This window comes from Guyanagaster necrorhizus (genome assembly GCF_019112545.1).
Source record: "Guyanagaster necrorhizus MCA 3950 unplaced genomic scaffold BT62scaffold_14, whole genome shotgun sequence".
NCBI classification, from domain to species: Eukaryota; Fungi; Basidiomycota; class Agaricomycetes; order Agaricales; family Physalacriaceae; genus Guyanagaster; species Guyanagaster necrorhizus.
The window spans coordinates 839,807-856,217 of record NW_025064893.1 but is presented as its reverse complement, the minus strand read 5'-3'; the positions used below and the strand labels follow the sequence as shown (position 1 = coordinate 856,217).

General features: G+C 48.5%; 6 protein-coding genes and 1 non-coding gene across 7 annotated transcripts; 5 read left to right on the top strand and 2 right to left on the bottom strand.

Annotated features, from left to right (window-relative positions):
• Positions 1-85: 85 nt before the first annotated feature.
• Positions 86-3,181, top strand: BT62DRAFT_1006658 (uncharacterized protein; the record flags this gene model as incomplete). Its single annotated transcript, XM_043177262.1, has 5 exons — positions 86-467; positions 1,520-2,433; positions 2,497-2,541; positions 2,584-2,678; positions 2,764-3,181. The coding sequence occupies 5 exons, from the start codon at positions 86-88 to the stop codon at positions 3,179-3,181; spliced, it is 1,854 nt and encodes a 617-aa protein (XP_043039129.1).
• A 165-nt stretch (positions 3,182-3,346) lies between these two features.
• On the top strand, positions 3,347-4,771 carry BT62DRAFT_1006657 (uncharacterized protein; the record flags this gene model as incomplete). The annotated part of the gene is made up of 5 exons (XM_043177261.1): positions 3,347-4,157; positions 4,212-4,228; positions 4,282-4,503; positions 4,554-4,677; positions 4,725-4,771. 5 exons carry the CDS (start codon positions 3,347-3,349, stop codon positions 4,769-4,771), a joined length of 1,221 nt encoding a protein of 406 aa, XP_043039128.1.
• BT62DRAFT_168835 (uncharacterized protein) lies at positions 4,764-10,205 on the top strand. Its single transcript, XM_043179910.1, has 7 exons — positions 4,764-5,907; positions 5,958-6,026; positions 6,077-7,015; positions 7,108-8,091; positions 8,152-9,839; positions 9,893-9,946; positions 9,996-10,205. The coding sequence occupies exons 1-7, from the start codon at positions 5,160-5,162 to the stop codon at positions 10,017-10,019; spliced, it is 4,506 nt and encodes a 1,501-aa protein (XP_043039127.1). The 5' UTR covers positions 4,764-5,159; the 3' UTR covers positions 10,020-10,205.
• On the bottom strand, positions 10,044-10,892 carry BT62DRAFT_1076710 (uncharacterized protein; the record flags this gene model as incomplete). The annotated part of the gene is made up of 5 exons (XM_043179241.1): positions 10,044-10,353; positions 10,405-10,498; positions 10,547-10,571; positions 10,628-10,668; positions 10,743-10,892. 5 exons carry the CDS (start codon positions 10,890-10,892, stop codon positions 10,271-10,273), a joined length of 393 nt encoding a protein of 130 aa, XP_043039126.1. The 3' UTR covers positions 10,044-10,270.
• A 368-nt stretch (positions 10,893-11,260) lies between these two features.
• Positions 11,261-11,347, bottom strand: BT62DRAFT_t85. Its single transcript has one exon. It is a non-coding gene; the product is annotated as a tRNA-Val (tRNA).
• Positions 11,348-11,553: 206 nt separating this feature from the next.
• BT62DRAFT_932782 (general substrate transporter) lies at positions 11,554-14,136 on the top strand. Its single transcript, XM_043186417.1, has 16 exons — positions 11,554-11,702; positions 11,761-11,777; positions 11,832-11,938; positions 11,994-12,162; positions 12,215-12,260; positions 12,310-12,618; positions 12,668-12,776; positions 12,829-12,846; positions 12,907-12,921; positions 12,978-13,056; positions 13,107-13,164; positions 13,220-13,329; positions 13,380-13,413; positions 13,460-13,622; positions 13,674-13,682; positions 13,736-14,136. The coding sequence occupies exons 1-16, from the start codon at positions 11,628-11,630 to the stop codon at positions 14,050-14,052; spliced, it is 1,635 nt and encodes a 544-aa protein (XP_043039125.1). The 5' UTR covers positions 11,554-11,627; the 3' UTR covers positions 14,053-14,136.
• Positions 14,137-14,283: 147 nt separating this feature from the next.
• Positions 14,284-15,247, top strand: BT62DRAFT_932781 (uncharacterized protein). The gene is made up of 2 exons (XM_043186416.1): positions 14,284-14,973; positions 15,039-15,247. The coding sequence occupies exon 1, from the start codon at positions 14,581-14,583 to the stop codon at positions 14,863-14,865; it is 285 nt and encodes a 94-aa protein (XP_043039124.1). The 5' UTR covers positions 14,284-14,580; the 3' UTR covers positions 14,866-14,973; positions 15,039-15,247.
• Positions 15,248-16,411: the final 1,164 nt, after the last annotated feature.

The window sequence follows — 16,411 nt, the reverse complement described above, 5'->3', positions numbered from 1 at the left end:
GTCATACCAGATCACACAGATAACTCTCCTTGGAGTCCATTCTTGGTCTTCATCTCCCAATGATGTCTCATCACCTGCAGCCACAATGAAGACTCTAGAGATGAAGACATTTACCTGGTCCTTTGATCATGTTGAGAAGGCGAAATCTGCAGTTGCTTTCCTTCAGGACCTCAACCTATCATCATTTGATCTTGTTATCACTATTGATGAGGTAGACAGTCCTTCCTGGGTTCACAATTTTGATATTTACAACTACATCGAGAATGCCCCGTGTAAAGTCCATGACATCTTCCCCATTCATCCGGAAAATCGGACTATGTCAACCAAAAATCGGTTCATTGATTGCTGTACCAAGCTCGGGGAAGAGCTGTATCTCCATCCCTCATTGGAAGCTCTCCATACCTGCGACGATTTTGCTCGTCCGAGCGCTCTACAAACCGCATCGAGGTGCCATGATTGTGCGGAAGGTGACTTGCAAACTTTTTTCAGCATCTTATTCCTTTGACAGTTCATGTGAATATCAAGAATGCACTATTGATGGTATATCCTTTGTTTCTTGACAAAAGGTCGGTGGATTCTTAGCATATCGATGTAACAGAAATTTCAATTATAAGAACTGCATAACTGCAAAGATAATTTACACTTGTCGGAAAAGCCCCCATTATGGGCATAATAGATGTCGATGATACTTGGTCCTGAAATGCGCATCTCCATGGCAATGCAATGAAAAAACTCTTGCATAACCAAACTCCAGAAATTGAACATAACCCCAACTCGCCCTCACACCTATTTTACGAGCTCGTCCCAGAGGCTTGCAGACATTTCATGGTCCTTGAAGTCTAACAACCTTCACCATGACTGTTATAGGCACAGACGCGTAGTCACCCAGTGCAGTGACTTGAGGATAATTCTAGTTTACATGCTAGGCTTGCGCCTTGGTTGAAGGGGTATGACCATGTATATCCATTAGTTTCATCGCAGAAAATGCTGGTCTAGGTTGGTAATGGGCATCATATATCTATCTACGCAAAATTATGACAAATCTTACAACTAGACATGCAAGAAGACACCTACTCATGCACATATCTTGGAGTATTTTCTAATTCCACGCAAAAGAATTTAAGCGTTCAACTTTGTGTCCGACATCGCCTTGATGATCACCCGTCACTAGTCACATCACAGTGCCAGATGTTGTATACCAAGATGTCGTCGAAAGCAATCTTCCAGAGTAAATCCGAATCAAATCACACAATGGCTCGGAGTGACGTAAAAGGGCCACCCAGGACGCGTCACCCGTGTCTTTTCCTTTTACTCCGTCACCATCTACTTATGTAAGTGATCATTGAAGCAAGTTACTTCAGCTCCCCCCCCCCAGCGATACAGTGTTACCGATAAACGCCCTTCTCTCTTAACGTTCTTCTAAGTGTATATCGTCCATTTCCAACAGATATTTTCAAGTTTTCAGTGCGCCTTTCAGCTCTATTTTATCCTCAGAGCATTATCTCATGTATTCGGCAAGGAATGGACTATGACGACCAATCCCCACCTCCGGAGTCCATAGCTTCCTATCCATTCGACAGCTCTGATGCCACCTCCGACATCGTCCTCTTGTCCTCGGACAAAATCCACTTCTACTGCCACAAAGTCATCCTCTCCCTCTCCTCCCCATACTTTAAAGAAAAGTTCACTATACCCACAGGGTACGTTGATGCGGCTCCCATCCTATTCATGAGCGAAGACAGCAAAGTCCTCGACAAAATCCTTCGCTTCTGCTACCCCGCCGTCGACCCCAGGTTCGAGAGCCTCTCCGAGTTTTATCAGGTCATCACAGTTATGGTCGATAAGTTCTCCATGCGTGATGTTGCCAGACGGGCTCGAGGCGAATTGCGTAGGTATGCGAGTTCTGAGCCTCTGCGCGTCTTCGCTATCGCATACGCTATGCAATGGAATGAAGAGGCGGCAGAGGCAGCTGGGTGCGTACTCAACCGGCCCTTGTTGGCTCTCGACGATCAGGATATCCCCGAGCTCGATATTCTCCCCTCACCTCGTGTCCTCTATCGTTTGTTCAAAACATACCGGACGCGACTTGACGCCGTGGGTCAGGCAGCGAGTAGATGCGATGATGATGCTATACTTGGCGTGCTCAACGGGGTTGTGTGTCCTGATCATGACTCGATTCCTGATCCTGAGGGCGCACCTACGAAAACGTGGTTCGTGAGGTACTGTACGTCAGTTCAGGAAACGTTGAGCCACGAGCCTTCGTTAGAGACGCTATTTACCTGCGACGAACGGGCTAGGCCGCTTGCCGAGCGTACGGCTTCCTCGTGTATGCATTGCTCGCAGCTCGACCTAGAGGGATTGTTTCGGAATTGTATTCCTTATATTTACTTGGGCAATATCAAAAAGGCTCTGAAGATGGTATGGATCCGTGAGGTTTGCTTCTTTCCTCTCACTGACTCCATTTTCTACAGAGATTCGAACTATAGTTTTTTCTAGCATTTTCCACCGGACGATGCCCTTTTCAATATGATTCATATGACCGTGCCCTTTCCATCTTGAGACCAATTTAATTTCTGCCACCAGGTCGAGAAACCCCTGAACAATGATTCTTCCTTGCGGTACAAACACCTTTGCTACTTACTATCACAGAGTCTTAGAGACCGTCGTGAACTCTCCAGGTATGGAATGACAACCTGCAAGGTCGGCAATCACATTAATGGTTTACACATGCCTAAAAACTTCCCCCTATTTTGCGTCAGACAGTATGATGCTTTCTTCAGACATAAGCAATCATTACGATTCGGTCGCCTCTCATCCTTCTGATGATGCGCACTTTACAGCATCCGACGTCATCCTTGTTTCGTCAGACAGAGTCGCCTTCCACACCCACAAACCTATCCTTTCGCTCGCCTCACCCTTCTTCAAGGATATGTTCACCTTGCCGCAGTCCGTTATGACCACGAACAGGCCTGTCGTCAATATGGCCGAGGACAGTGAAATGCTTGACAAGATTCTCCGCTTCTGCTATCCCACAGTCGATCCGTCGTTCACGAGTCTGGCAGAGCTATTCTGCGTCCTAACTATCATGGTCAAGAAATATCTGATGGATGACGTAGCTAAACGTGCACGTAACATACTTCGCAAATACGCTCAAGAGGAGCCCTTACGAGTTTTTCAGTAAAATCATAACATAATGGATGTACCAATATGAATATCTCCTCGGTGAATGGTGGTGGTGGTTAGATAAGATACAAGATGAGGTAAGCATATACAGCTTAGATCTGTACCACTATGACCGGATACCTGTTTCGCCTTGTATACCTCCGCTAGCCTCTATTTCATTGCCATGCGCATTGATGAACTACCACCGGAAACTATAGAAGAGATCCTGCTTCATGCAGATCCCACTAGCGTCGCCTCACTGTCCCAATGCTCCCGCTTTTTCGATATCCTGATCAATCATGGCCCAGACCAGCATTTATGGCGATGGCTTTATCTCATTCAGCAACTTGATGATCCCAGGGAATGCGTATCCCTCAGTGGTGACCCTCGGAAGGATATTGACTGGAAGGGGGAGCTTCAGGCGTTCATTCGTGCCCGAAGAGTGGTCAAGGACGTTACCGTATGTCGGCCAGCTGAGCGATGCGCCATTCTGCGGACTATGATACATCTGGTGGAGTACGTACCGCCGCGGAGAGGGCCATATAATGGTGATATGTCGAAGAACTTGGCTTGGATTCGGAATGTCCTCGGCGGTGGGGCGTTTATCGACCCAGAGACGTTCAACTGGGTGCCCACTGATCCTGAGGAGATTCAATTACGCGACAAGTTGCACACCTACCTGGGAATCACCCCTGCGGATCGTACGCCACGTGCATTGGTCAAGTCGAGGGCGTATGTGTATGATTTTAGGAACTACTCGTGGGAGACGGACTTTGGACCGTTCTTCGAAGATGGAAAGGTAAATTGGGAACATCTTAGAATGGTACGTCATGTACTGGCGATGCACGTACATGGCGCGGAGGCTACGCCTTTACAAATGAGTTTAGAATTTACGCAGATACAGACGGTGGCCTTGGAGAATACTAGAGATTGGGCCGGTATCGAAGGGATTTGGTGGTGTGGATTTTGTTTTTGCGACCATTCAGATCTTACATGTGCGTTTTTTTGGGTCATTCTCGCTCATCATATTGGCTCAACGTGTTCAATAGTATATAATTTGTCGACAGTGAGTCACCTACCGGGCAGATTCGCTCGAAGTCTATGTTGACTTCCACTCAGATGGCGGATGGCTCTCTGGATGTCAGCCTTTTCGAAGATCCTGGGTTCAATGATGTTTTTCGTTCCGTGGAAGTAACTATCCGCGTTTTGGAGGTCTCGCCGGATCCTAAACATCCCAAATACCCGCGCATATACTTTGGAGGTTCTATGGGACAGCATTCCATGTCCACGATGAGTGGATACGTGCATATGACGGACGATAATCAAGTCCGGTGGCGTTTTGTGCGTCCCTTTCTTCATTGCTTTGTGCGCAAATTTACACGCCAGCTCAGCGGTCTGGAGAACAAGTAAATCCCATATGGAGCTCGGAAGGAATCCAAGTGGGGGGATTACGGGCTCTGTATGGTGTTCTTGGAACCTGGACAACAACTTTTCATAATCCGAATGATCCAGTCGGTAGGTTCTGCTAAACATCTCGTGGTATCGTTCTGACTCTGAAACAGGACCATTTTGGCTTCGAAAAGCAATCGATCTTCCTCAAGAAGACTGATTCGGCGCCATAACATATTCATATGGACCATAAGGTACACTTTGAAGACGACAGTAATCTTAAAGCAGTGTATCATTGTTAGTCTCCTTTGCGACTTTCATATCTAGCTGAATAACCGCTATTGATTTATGCAAATGCTGGTCGACTCGTCTAAGAAGTAGGAGCATCTAAATCTCAGACACTAATAGTCCATATATATATAGCAACTGTTGTCAGGAGGGCCATTGATGAGGATATACTCTTTTGTACACTTACATTTATACACCGGACCGTACACACCTTCAATGACCGTGAGAAAATATTGACTGCCCTTTGCATCGTGTATTCGCGGCGATAACAATCTTGTCTTTGCACCACCAAGCGACATCGACTCTGATATCCTGACAGAATGTCTGATCAACCATCACCGCCAGCAAAACCCAAACCGGGCTCTTTACGCGACAGGATTGCAGCTTTCGAGAAGCCCACGAATGTCCCGACGCCAGGGCCTGCACCCGTACCTCGACCAAAGCCTGGCGCAGTGTCGTGGAAGCCGAGAGCACCATCTCCGCCGTCGGTGCATCCTGGTGGTGACTCATCGATGTCGGAGCGCAAGACAGGAGGGATGTCTGCCTCAGATGCGAAGGAGAGCATTGGCAAGGGCGGAAGTTTGAGGGAACGTATGGCGGCGCTCCAAGGACGAGGCGCATTTGGTGCACCTCCGCCACCGGTTGCACCCAAACCTGCTATCGAACGCCCTAAGTGGAAGCCTCCCCCTCCTGTCGCGTCGCCTTCACCTGATGATCGCCTAGAGAAAGACGACGTCCCACGCAAGGCTCCCGAGATTCCTTCGAAATTGCCTGATTCCATTCCCCCTCAGCCGTCTTCTATTGAAGATGAGCCCAACGCGCCCTCTGTAGCTGGAGCCGTTTCAGAGCCCGAGGAACAAGCTGCGGAGGCTGACCCCGAGGACGAAGAGCGGCAACGAAGAGCAGCCATTGCAGCTCGGATTGCTCGATTGGGTGGCGCCCGCGTCGGAATGGGTCCGCCTGTCTTTGGGAAGGTGCCCGTCAAACCAAAGCCCAAAGCGGAACTTGTGGAAGAAGAGGCGAAACCTGTTGAAGTAGTATCTCCGCCGCCGCCTTCTGGTGATGATGGTATGTGCAATATGTGGTTTCTTTGACAAATTTTGACGTCGAATATCAAGAAGTGCTCAATTCCGCGCCGACGTCTCCACCTCTCGGAGAAGGAGCGGGATCAAAGGCTCTGGATGTCGGTATGTCCATGTATATCTAAATTACTTATAGTCTCTTACAATTTGTTTAGAGCAATCTGACGAGGGCACAAACTCTGAACCTCTTCTTACACCTCCTGATATCGATGCATCATCCCCTCCTGCGCGTACTCCGGCTTCAATGCCCGTTCCGGCTGGTCCCAGAAGAGCTGCTCCTCCTCGTCGAAGACCCGCAAAATCTCCAGCTCTACCATCTGTCGAAGACAGTCAGAACAATAGGGAGAGCTTGGATATTACGTCACATCCCATCAGTGACTCAGAGGGCGCGTCTAAGGAGGAGACGTTGAATGTTGTTACTGAGCTGGGGCCGGGCTCACTTACTGAAGCTGCAAAAGCACGCATCACGAATGAAGAGCTCATCTCTCCCCTTGTTGTTGAAGCTGATGTCGCAGACATTAGAGTATCTCCCGAATCACCTTCGTTTCAGGGTCACATCGATCTACCCGAAGCGTCTATGAAGACATCTGAACCAAGCCAGGAGCTGGGTCCTGATGATATCTCAGAGGTGCCTGTAGAGGAACATCTCTCTCCCGCCCCGGAGCCGTCTGTCCCATTCGCTGAAGAAAAGGAGGATGAAGAAGCCAGGCACAAGCGCGTCGCTGAGAGAATTGCCAAGATGGGTGGAATCAATCCGTTTGTTCTTCCCTCACTTCAGAGGAAGTCAAGCACCACTTCGAATGTATCCGATGTTATTGCGCCGCAATCGCCCACAGTCCAGAAACGTGCGAGCGTTGGATCTATTTCAAAGTCTCCGGAGAGAAAGTTGAGCATCAGAAAGCCATCTATCGACGAGGCCCCGGTTGAAGAAGAGTCCAGTTTCAATACAACTCCACCGCGCCGTCGCAGTTCTCAGTTCAGTGAGAACTCTCCAGCAATGGCCATCGCTTCGCCTCCAACTAGAACTCGCAGTGTTGATTCAGCAACTTCAGGAGAACAAATCCATGCTGGTGCGAAGAGACGATCTCAGGATGGTAAATATTAATGTTTTCCTCTATTTCCTTTTGTGTTATCGATGATAAAATGTGTAACAAATATTGATTTGATTCTTTTTGCTGTCTCGTAGACGCTATACCCGTTCAGGGTGTACCAGAACCGAGATTCCCCATCGGGATAACAGAAGAGCCGGAGTCGTATGAGGAAGAGATCAGTGCAAGGGGTGTGGCTGCTGTCGAAGTGAAGTATCAGGTCGAGACGAATTGGGATGCGGAGTCGATTGATGACGATCAGGGAATATCAATCCATGATGAGAAGGCTTCGCCCGTAATTGAGGATCAGGATAAGATTGATGACAAGAATACCCGTCTGCCGCAGCTGGCTACTTCCGGGCCTCCACCGCCATTGCCCGCGAGTAGCACACGGCCGTCTATCCCGGCACCTGAGCCTGTTGCTACTCTGCCACTGCGAAGGCTTTCCATACAGCGCGTAGATGACAACGACATCGTTGTTGTCTCACCGAAACGCACATCGATTTCGCCGCCACTTGCATCCACTACAGAGGTTGAAGATAGTGCTCTTTTCGCTGCGCCACCACAGCGTTCAGTTCCTCCTCCGCCGTCTGTCACACATGATTCACCGATATCACCAACATTGCCTCTGCAAATACCGCCCCCGCGATCTTTTTCTATCCTGCCGTCACAGGCTACTGAAGAGGATGATGAAACAGAGCCTCTTCCTCATCCAGGACCTTTCCGTCATTCCATTCCTGCGCCGCAGCGATCATTATCTCAATCAAGCGACCAATCCGAGATAGAGACACCTTCGGCATCTGTACACCCACATCCTCACCGTTCTATTCCTCCTGTTCCAGCAGAAGAGGTAGAGTCCGATCAAGAAGCAATACCATTACCTCCACCACCTCCAAGGCGCCCATCTCCTGCTTTAGAGGAGCAGCCCTTGATCATTCCTCCGCCTGTGAGGAGGGAGTCGATAAAAGTTCCTCCTGGCCTCGAATTACGTCGGCGACCCCATACGCCACCTATGCTGACTCCCACTGTTTCTGTCAGCGACCACTCTTCAGAACAAGAGATTTTGGATGAGGAAGAGGGTGGTAGGTTCAATAATTTCCATACCAATCTGTCGAGCACTGATAAAATTTACGAATATATAGATCCAATTGATCCGACATTCCACAGCCCGAGTAGGCGTGCGTCATATAACAGCGTTCGAGAACAAGCTGTGTCTATAAGAGAGCCTGCATCTCCATCCGCTTCTGTGAGTTCCTATATACGAGAACCTGCAGCCCCATCTTCGATGGTTTCTGGACCGGCTACAGCAACATTACCAGCACACGTTATAGAACCCGCGTCGATTGAAGTGCCTATTGAAATGGAACCGGAACAAGAGAGGCGACGGACAATTGCTGAACGGATGGCGAAACTGGGCGGGATCAAGTTCGGTGCTCCCCCTATTCCGACATCACGACCTCCGCCCCTGCCTCAGAGATCCCTCGACGTCCAGGAGGATGCTGAGGGAAATCAGCAAGAAGAAGATGAACCGGAATCTGTGGAAGAGGTCACTGAAGAGCAAGAAGAACGTGCACGCAAGGAACGTATTGCCGCCAAATTGATAAGTATGGGTGGAATGCGGATTGGCATGATGCCTATGGGTGTTGGTGTTTTGCCATCGTCAGTTCCATGTCATATACCTCCACATCCACCTGTTCGAGCCCCTCCCATGCCTCGAGCGCCGCCGCCGACCGAAACACAGGAGACTGATTCTGAGCAAGGGAGTCAAGCGACATCTGACGATGTGGTCAAAGTGGAAGCAGAAGAGAGTGAAGCGGAAGAGATTCAATTCGAGGAAGCTGACGAGGTGCCTGAGGAAATACCTCCTCCGCCTATTCCTACTCGCGAAGGCAGACGAACGTCGGTGCAGCGTCTGATGTCGACGGAGGTTCCACCAGCATCGTCGCGAATTGCAATGCAATCGCCGACTCCCCTTCCTCCTGGTCGTCCGCCTGTGCCTATAGCAGTTCCTCCACGACGAACCAGCGTCCAAACTGTGACATCTATTAAATCATCCTATGGTGAGACTGGCGCAGATCCGCATCTGACACACAAACCCCAGTATGACTTCATCATGGTTGATGAACCTGAGGCGCAAGATATTCCTCCGAAGCTTGTAACTCGGCCTCCTCGAACCGGAGCGCTACCGCCGCCACCGCCTTTCTCCGATAATACTCCTTCCCGAATGGAGCTGTCTGATAGCATATCCTCGCAGTGGGTGCTACCATCGATTCCGAGCTCCTCGCTCGAGTTTGGTTCCGGTGCTACCATGTCAGTGTCATGGACTGATGATGTAGCGGAGACAGCGACAGCCATCCCTGCTCCTGCTCCTGCACCACCCGAAATTATCAAGCCCTCAAAGAGCCAAGAAGATGCGGTTCTCACTTCAGAGGAGTTGATGGCGATATGGGGTCGCATTGGTGTCCAGGTGTGTGAAGTGGCCACATCGTTGTATGACAAGTCGAAGAAGGCGTTGATTGGCGATGGGTCATATCATGGATTCATCGAAGCTGTCTTGCACGAGGTGCCAGGTGCAGCGCCGCCTTCCCCTCCATCATACGGATATGTCATGTATATGCAGACGGGGTCTTCGGTGCAGAAGAGGGCTGGAGATATCATGCCTGGTGATGTTGTGTGGCTTTCGGATGCCAAATTGAAGGGACATAAAGGCATTCAGACGTACAGCCAGCATGTGGGCGCGAAGGAGCCGCTTGTTGGTATCGTCAGTGAGTTTGAAGTGAAGAAGTTTAAACTCAGAGTGTTCCAGGCAAACCAGCATGTAGGGCAACAGGTAGGTTCTTCTAAAATTCATGGCCTGTTACCAATTATTAATGATCAAACTAGACGGTGGAATCAGTGAGCTACCGCTTGGAGGACATGAAGAGCGGTGTTGTGAAGGTATGTACCAATGAGTCGATGTTATATTTTTGCTGATTCGTTCAATTAGGTATTCCGGATTTTGGAAGCATAAGCAATGAAAACAAAATTATATTATCATTGCAGCTGCACCACATGGGTATTATAGCGTTCTTCATTTTTTTTTGCAGAAATTCAAGCTATCAAACCTCTATTCGGTTATGCTGGACAAAAGGGAAGGAGCTAAACATTGATACTACGAACGGCGGACATCATTAGTACAGGAGTAGGGAGGAGAGCATCATATACTCACTTAGGCGGTAACAATATTCAGCTTGGATTCTATAATCATAACGCATTCAGCATCTACCGAGTGAGTGTGTGCCCACCAGCGCCATCGCCTTTGAGATTACGTTTGGAATGGTCCTCGACAAGCTTCTGGTATTCAGCTAAGCATGCAGGAATCAGCATTAGTTGTTGTTAAGCAATGATCAGCGCACTCTTTACTGAAGTATTGTCAGACCTCTGTTTCTTTGTAGGCGGTTTTGCAGAAGTCGAGTCTGTAGCTGGGAGTGGTCGTTTCCCTCGATTCCTCTGGTGTATGATAAATGGATGTTCCACTGGTGATGAGGGTCAACTCACAAAACGGTTATCGAAGTTTCTCTTTCTGGAGACCGCATTCATGATAAGCAGAGAACGACGGGCAGAATAGCATGTGCTGACCTTTCGAGATCCTCCTCACGTTTACGCTTTTCGTCTTCTTCCTGTGAAGAGGTTGTTTTGCCTTCAGAGCTGAACGCAAGACAAAGATAAGTAGTGAGAATGATACATATCATACCTTCATGCTGCGTCGGATGCGGTCTAGGAAAGAACCATCATCAGAAAAGACATTGACAGGTTTCACTGCTGGCTTAGGTTTCGGTGGCGAGAGTATAGGGTAGGCGTAACCTGCGTAGCCGTTGACGTTGGGACCGTACGCTTGGGGCATGGCACTAGTAGTGAACAAGCAGTGTGGCTGTGCCATATTGGTTCCGAATTTTCGAGAATGGCACTAGTAACGATCGACGAGTCACTGGCAAGCCATCGGAGAGTTATTCGTCGCAGTAAAATGCGACTACGTAGTATGCACGGGCCAGAATTTCACTATCCATGTTATGTAGCACCTATCAGGTTTTGAAAATACAAAAGAATTCGGAGGAGACGCTGTCGCGTGATAGGGTGCTACGTAACGACTATAACAGTAAAACTCTATATTACCCCTAGAAGGTATTGTGTGGATGTACTAAGAGACAATGGCCACTTTCCAGGGACCAGAATCCATATTCAATGCATATTACATCCAAGCAGGCATAAAAATGGTTCAGCCCAGGATCGAACTGGGGACCTTGTGTGCGAAACCTTACGGTTGTGAGACACAAATCATAACCACTAGACCACTGAACCACAATGTTGCTTCTACTAATATTATAAAGGGATGATCTTCAGAGTGGTTGTTTCAAAAAATCCTCTAAGTACTGAACATTATCAAGAATATTAGGCGACGACTAGAATGTCAAAATTATTGGGTATTTTTTGGCGCCGGCAGGCACCGTACCGCACCGTGGGAAGAACACGAAATTCGAAGCACCGCGGGAAGATCACGCCTTTTACAAACTCCCCCTCCGTTGCCCGCCACGGATTCGAATATAGGCCCCCTAGAAATAATCCTCGCGGCCCTTCCAAAATGTCTCGCCGCAGGCTGGTGGGCCAGCCGTTATTATATGTTGTATCTATCTTCGCCAGTCTAGGCGTATTTCTTGTGGGTCACTATGTTTCTGCAAGTGGAAATTGCCAGCTTATCATCATTTCTTCCCCAGTTCGGGTATGATCAAGGGTAAGAAGCCGCGGAGCGATGCGCAATAGACGTCGAAGTTGATGGTTTTTGCAGTGTCATGTCAGGTATCATAACGGGACCCCATTTCATCCAGTTCTTCGGTAGGCCAGGACCGATACAGGTTGGGAGCATGGTTGCTGTGTTGGAAGTCGGTGCATTCGGTATGTATTCTCCGTATGTTTTTGTGGACGCGGTTCTGACTATGAACATTTGTAGTGACTTCTCTGGCTGCTGGACGTGTAGGAGACATCATTGGCCGAAAGGGAACGCTATTTATTGGAGCACTGGTGTTTACCTTGGGCGGAGCGGTGCAGACATTTACAACCGGATTCGCAGTAATGGTAGTGGGACGGATTTTCAGTGGGTTTGGCGTTGGCCTTCTATCGTGCGTCGTCATCTCAGGGCTGGTCGTGTGCCCAGCGCTGATGTGTTCACAGCACTATCGTGCCCATATATCAGAGTGAAATATCACCGCCAAATCATGTATGACTTTTATTTTGTTCGAATCAGCTGTTGGTTAATATTCTCGCAGAGGGGAGCTTTGGCTTGCGTAGAATTCACCGGCAACATCTTTGGTTATGCATTTTCTGTCTGGACCGACTACTTTTCCTCGTTCATAGACTCAAACATGGCATGGCGAATACCTTTGTTTGTTCAATGCGTCATTGGCGCCATCCTTGCCGCTGGATCACTAGTCCTTCCGGAAAGTCCTCGCTGGCTCATAGACACGGATAAGGATGATGAAGGATTGCGGGTACTTGCGGACCTCCATGGCGGTGACCTGGACAACGTTGTTGCCCGGGCGGAATACAGGGAAATCAAGGACAAAGTTATCATGGAGGTACGTCCTAGTAGGCTAAATAACTAATATCTCATTTGGGCATTCGCAGAGACAATCCGGCGAGGCCCGGACGTATGCAATGATGTGGAAAAAGTATAAGCGGCGCGTGCTACTGGCCATGTCATCGCAAGCATTTGCTCAACTAAATGGCATCAATGGTGCGTCGTGCATTAGCTTGTTTACCTCCGTTGATCTTCACTACGATTACAGTTATTTCTTATTATGCTCGTGAGTGACTTTCCTTGGCACTCTGCAACTCGAATGTTTACCCGTCCCCTTTACTCGCAGCTAAAGTATTTGAAGGCAAGTAGTCAGCAGAGACATCACCACAGAGCGCATTCTGACGACTCCCGCTTCAGAGGCTGGCTGGCTAGGTCGACAAGCTCTACTTATGACAGGAATTAATTCCTTAATATATCTCCTTAGTACTTTACCGCCGTGCGTTCCTTCCATCATCTTCAGCCGCTATTCCTCACTCGGTGTCTTAGATGGTACCTAGTTGACCGATGGGGACGTCGACCGATCTTGCTGTCGGGTGCCGTTGTGGTGAATCTTCCTCAAAGCTGTCCCCAGGATCTATGGCTCACTGTTGCGTCTGTAGATGTGTCTGGCACTCTGCGCTACGGGATACTGGCTATATCTCGACTTACCAGAAACGCCTAATGCTGTGGTGGCGTGCGTCATCATCTTTAATGCTGCTTTTGGATTCAGGTTGGTTTTTGCTTCCAGTCGCATTTTCCTTCGTTGATGGAAGTTTGTAGTTGGGGTCCACTACCGTGGCTGTACCCTCCAGAGGTAATGCTCTTTCCTGTTTCTATAGCTCGACTGTTAATTTTTCTAGATCATGCCACTTACTGTACGTGCAAAAGGCGTGTCACTATCGACAGCGACCAATTGGGCGTTCAACACACTCGTCGGTGAAATAACGCCTTACTTGCAAGAGGTAATAGAATGGCGCCTCTATTTCATGCACGGGTTTTTCTGCGCCTGCAGTTTCATCTTGGGTATGTCGATTCCTCTGATCCCTTCTTTGCCCATGCTGACGACTTTGAAAGTTTATTTCCGTAGGTCGCTCCTTTCATCCACTCCCGCTTCAGAGTTGACCTTCTCACGTCAGTATACCCCGAAACGAAGGGCGTCCCTCTTGAAGAGATGGATGCTGTGTTTGGTGAAGATGAAAAATCTGGTTACAACACCGTTCCACTGACCTCTACCGATGAACATGTATCGTTCTTACCTGGACCCTCATACCCACCCAAATCAAAACATGCGAAGGGGATGTCGAGTGGAAGTTCGAGTGGATGGGTATCGAGATTGTTCACTAGGAATGGGAGCAGGAAGAAAGTGGGGGCAAGTGAGGAAGAAGAGGCGTTGAGGCCGGAGGAGGAAGACACTGACTTTGAGATGTTGGAGAGGGATGGGACAGATCGATAGCATGCGAGTATATATATCAAGCATATACCAGTGTAATAGTATTCTCACAATAATTACAGACATATAATCAAATCTGCTCATTGGCCGAATTTGGAACCTGCCCTCAAGTCCGCCTCACCTCTCTCAGATAACCTGCCATTGTATTTCTTAGCGGCACATCTTTATGAATTACACATCGGTGAGCCAAATATCGCCCATCCGCTAGGCAATGACTGTCAACCTTGATAGAAGTTTTTTTCACCTGCAGTCAGGCGAGCTTCAGCCGTTGGACGTTGAACGTTGATCCTACACTCAATGCGCTGCTCACACCGAATATCTACTTCACCCAGTCTTCCATAATTAGATGCTTCATATTCATTCGACGGTTCAGACACCACGACCGATGTCATTTTGATAGCATGCGACAACGTACACTTCCACGCGCACAAACTCATTCTCTCACTTGTGTCATCTTTTGTCATCTTTTCTCAAAGACATGCTCGCGATAGCTCAGCCACCGGCCAACAGGGATCCATTCCTACAATTCCGATGGCCGAAGATGGTCAGACCATCGGGACAATTCTTCGCTTTTGCTACCCTACTAAGGATCTATCATTCAAGGACATATCTGTATTGTACCATGTGTTGGTAACCATGGCCAGGAAATACCTTACGCAGGACGTAGCTCTCAGGACTCGAAGCGAGCTACGTAAGTTCTGCGACTCTGGAACGGAGCCCTTACGGTCTTTGCGATTGCTTTACGCTATAGAAGCAAGAGGCAGCCGCGGCTGCAGATGCGGTACTCCAAAGACCTCTACTGACACGGGAAGATGACGATATCCCGACATCCTCGAGTTACCACGTATTATATATCGACTTTTAAGGTTCCACAAACAACGTACGGATGACGCTTACAAGTTGGCTTACATCGATGGGGATGAAGTACGTGCTTAGGTTCGCCGGCTGCCAGTGCGCCAGGCGGTACTGACTGTTTGCATTTTCTACAGCTTCACGGCTGAACCTATTTTTTCGGGAAAGGATGCTTCATAATCATTCGATAGTTCGGATAACATGGCCAATTATTCTGATACCATGCGCACAAATTCATTCTCTCACTCGCGTCGCCCTTCTTCTAAGACATGTTCGCCTTAACCCAGGCGCCTGTTGATAGATCAGAACCCGAAGCGAGCGGTGTAGATTCTCCGGCAATGAACCCTTCCATGTTTTTGATATTGTCTACGCTATGGGATGGAAAGGTGAGGTTACGGCGGCCGAAACCATGGTTCTTGAAAGACCCTATTACTCACAGACAACGATATCCCGGAGCTTGACCTCTTACAGTCTATCGGCTTCTGAAATTGCACGAAAAGCGCTTGGGTCAAGTTCATAGGTTCGTCTTTCTTGTCTTGGAAGATGTTGAAGATATACTTGAGAGCATAATATCTGCGAATACAACTATGAAGGGCTCTCCGTTTAGATTATTACACAGAGATCTTGCCGCTTTTCACACAATATCGAATCAAGTGACTGACTTCAGAGATTCTACGAGCTGAGGACAGAGGCCAGGGAGATCAAGGCAGTTTGAATGGCAGATGGACGCGCCGGTTCGACTGCTTAATTTATATCTCTACATCTTTATCTCCAATCGCTCCACGGCCAACATCCATCATATCACTGATAAGCCATCAGGAATTTGGCGGTCTGTACTGTCCTCATCCTTCACCGGCTGGATCTTGATTTTCGAAGCTTGCAGGCCTGGGTTCGTTTCGGCAGCACTATTCCTTCATCTCTTTCTTTGTCACTCGTGAGACTCTTCTGATGAAGGAAGGCCTTTTTTTGGACGAGCATTCAGCTGAACAACAAGTGAACGACGTTATTTCGGTCTCGTCTGAAAGGTAAAGTCAGAAGCGTCGGGGAGACAGGATTTTCATAGGCAAGACAACCCAGTACTGGTCAGGTCAAAGTCAATTACACTTGCTGCAACCGCAAATCAGCTGAAACATTTACCACACAAAGTGATGGTCGTCAATGGTTTTATGAAGCCCAGCCCAGATTGAGAAGATGCAGATAATCTGCAGAGTGATCTGTCAGACGAGTATATACATATCTAGTGCGGCAAAACCACCATCGGCACATATAGAGGATAGCTATAGCATGGTAGGTCAGAGGAGCAAGCTACCAAAACTCGTGGTAGATAGAAGGGGCTGGAAGGAATGCACTGACATGAGAAACTTAATGAATTCTAGACTTCTTGATTGAAAACAGGGTCGCTCCGTGTTGATCGTGCGTCCCACCTGAACCTGAACGAGGTGGCGCAGGTTTGAGGTCCCCGGCTGTCGTCCTTTTATGCGAGTGAAGCAATGACGCTTACTGGTCGATT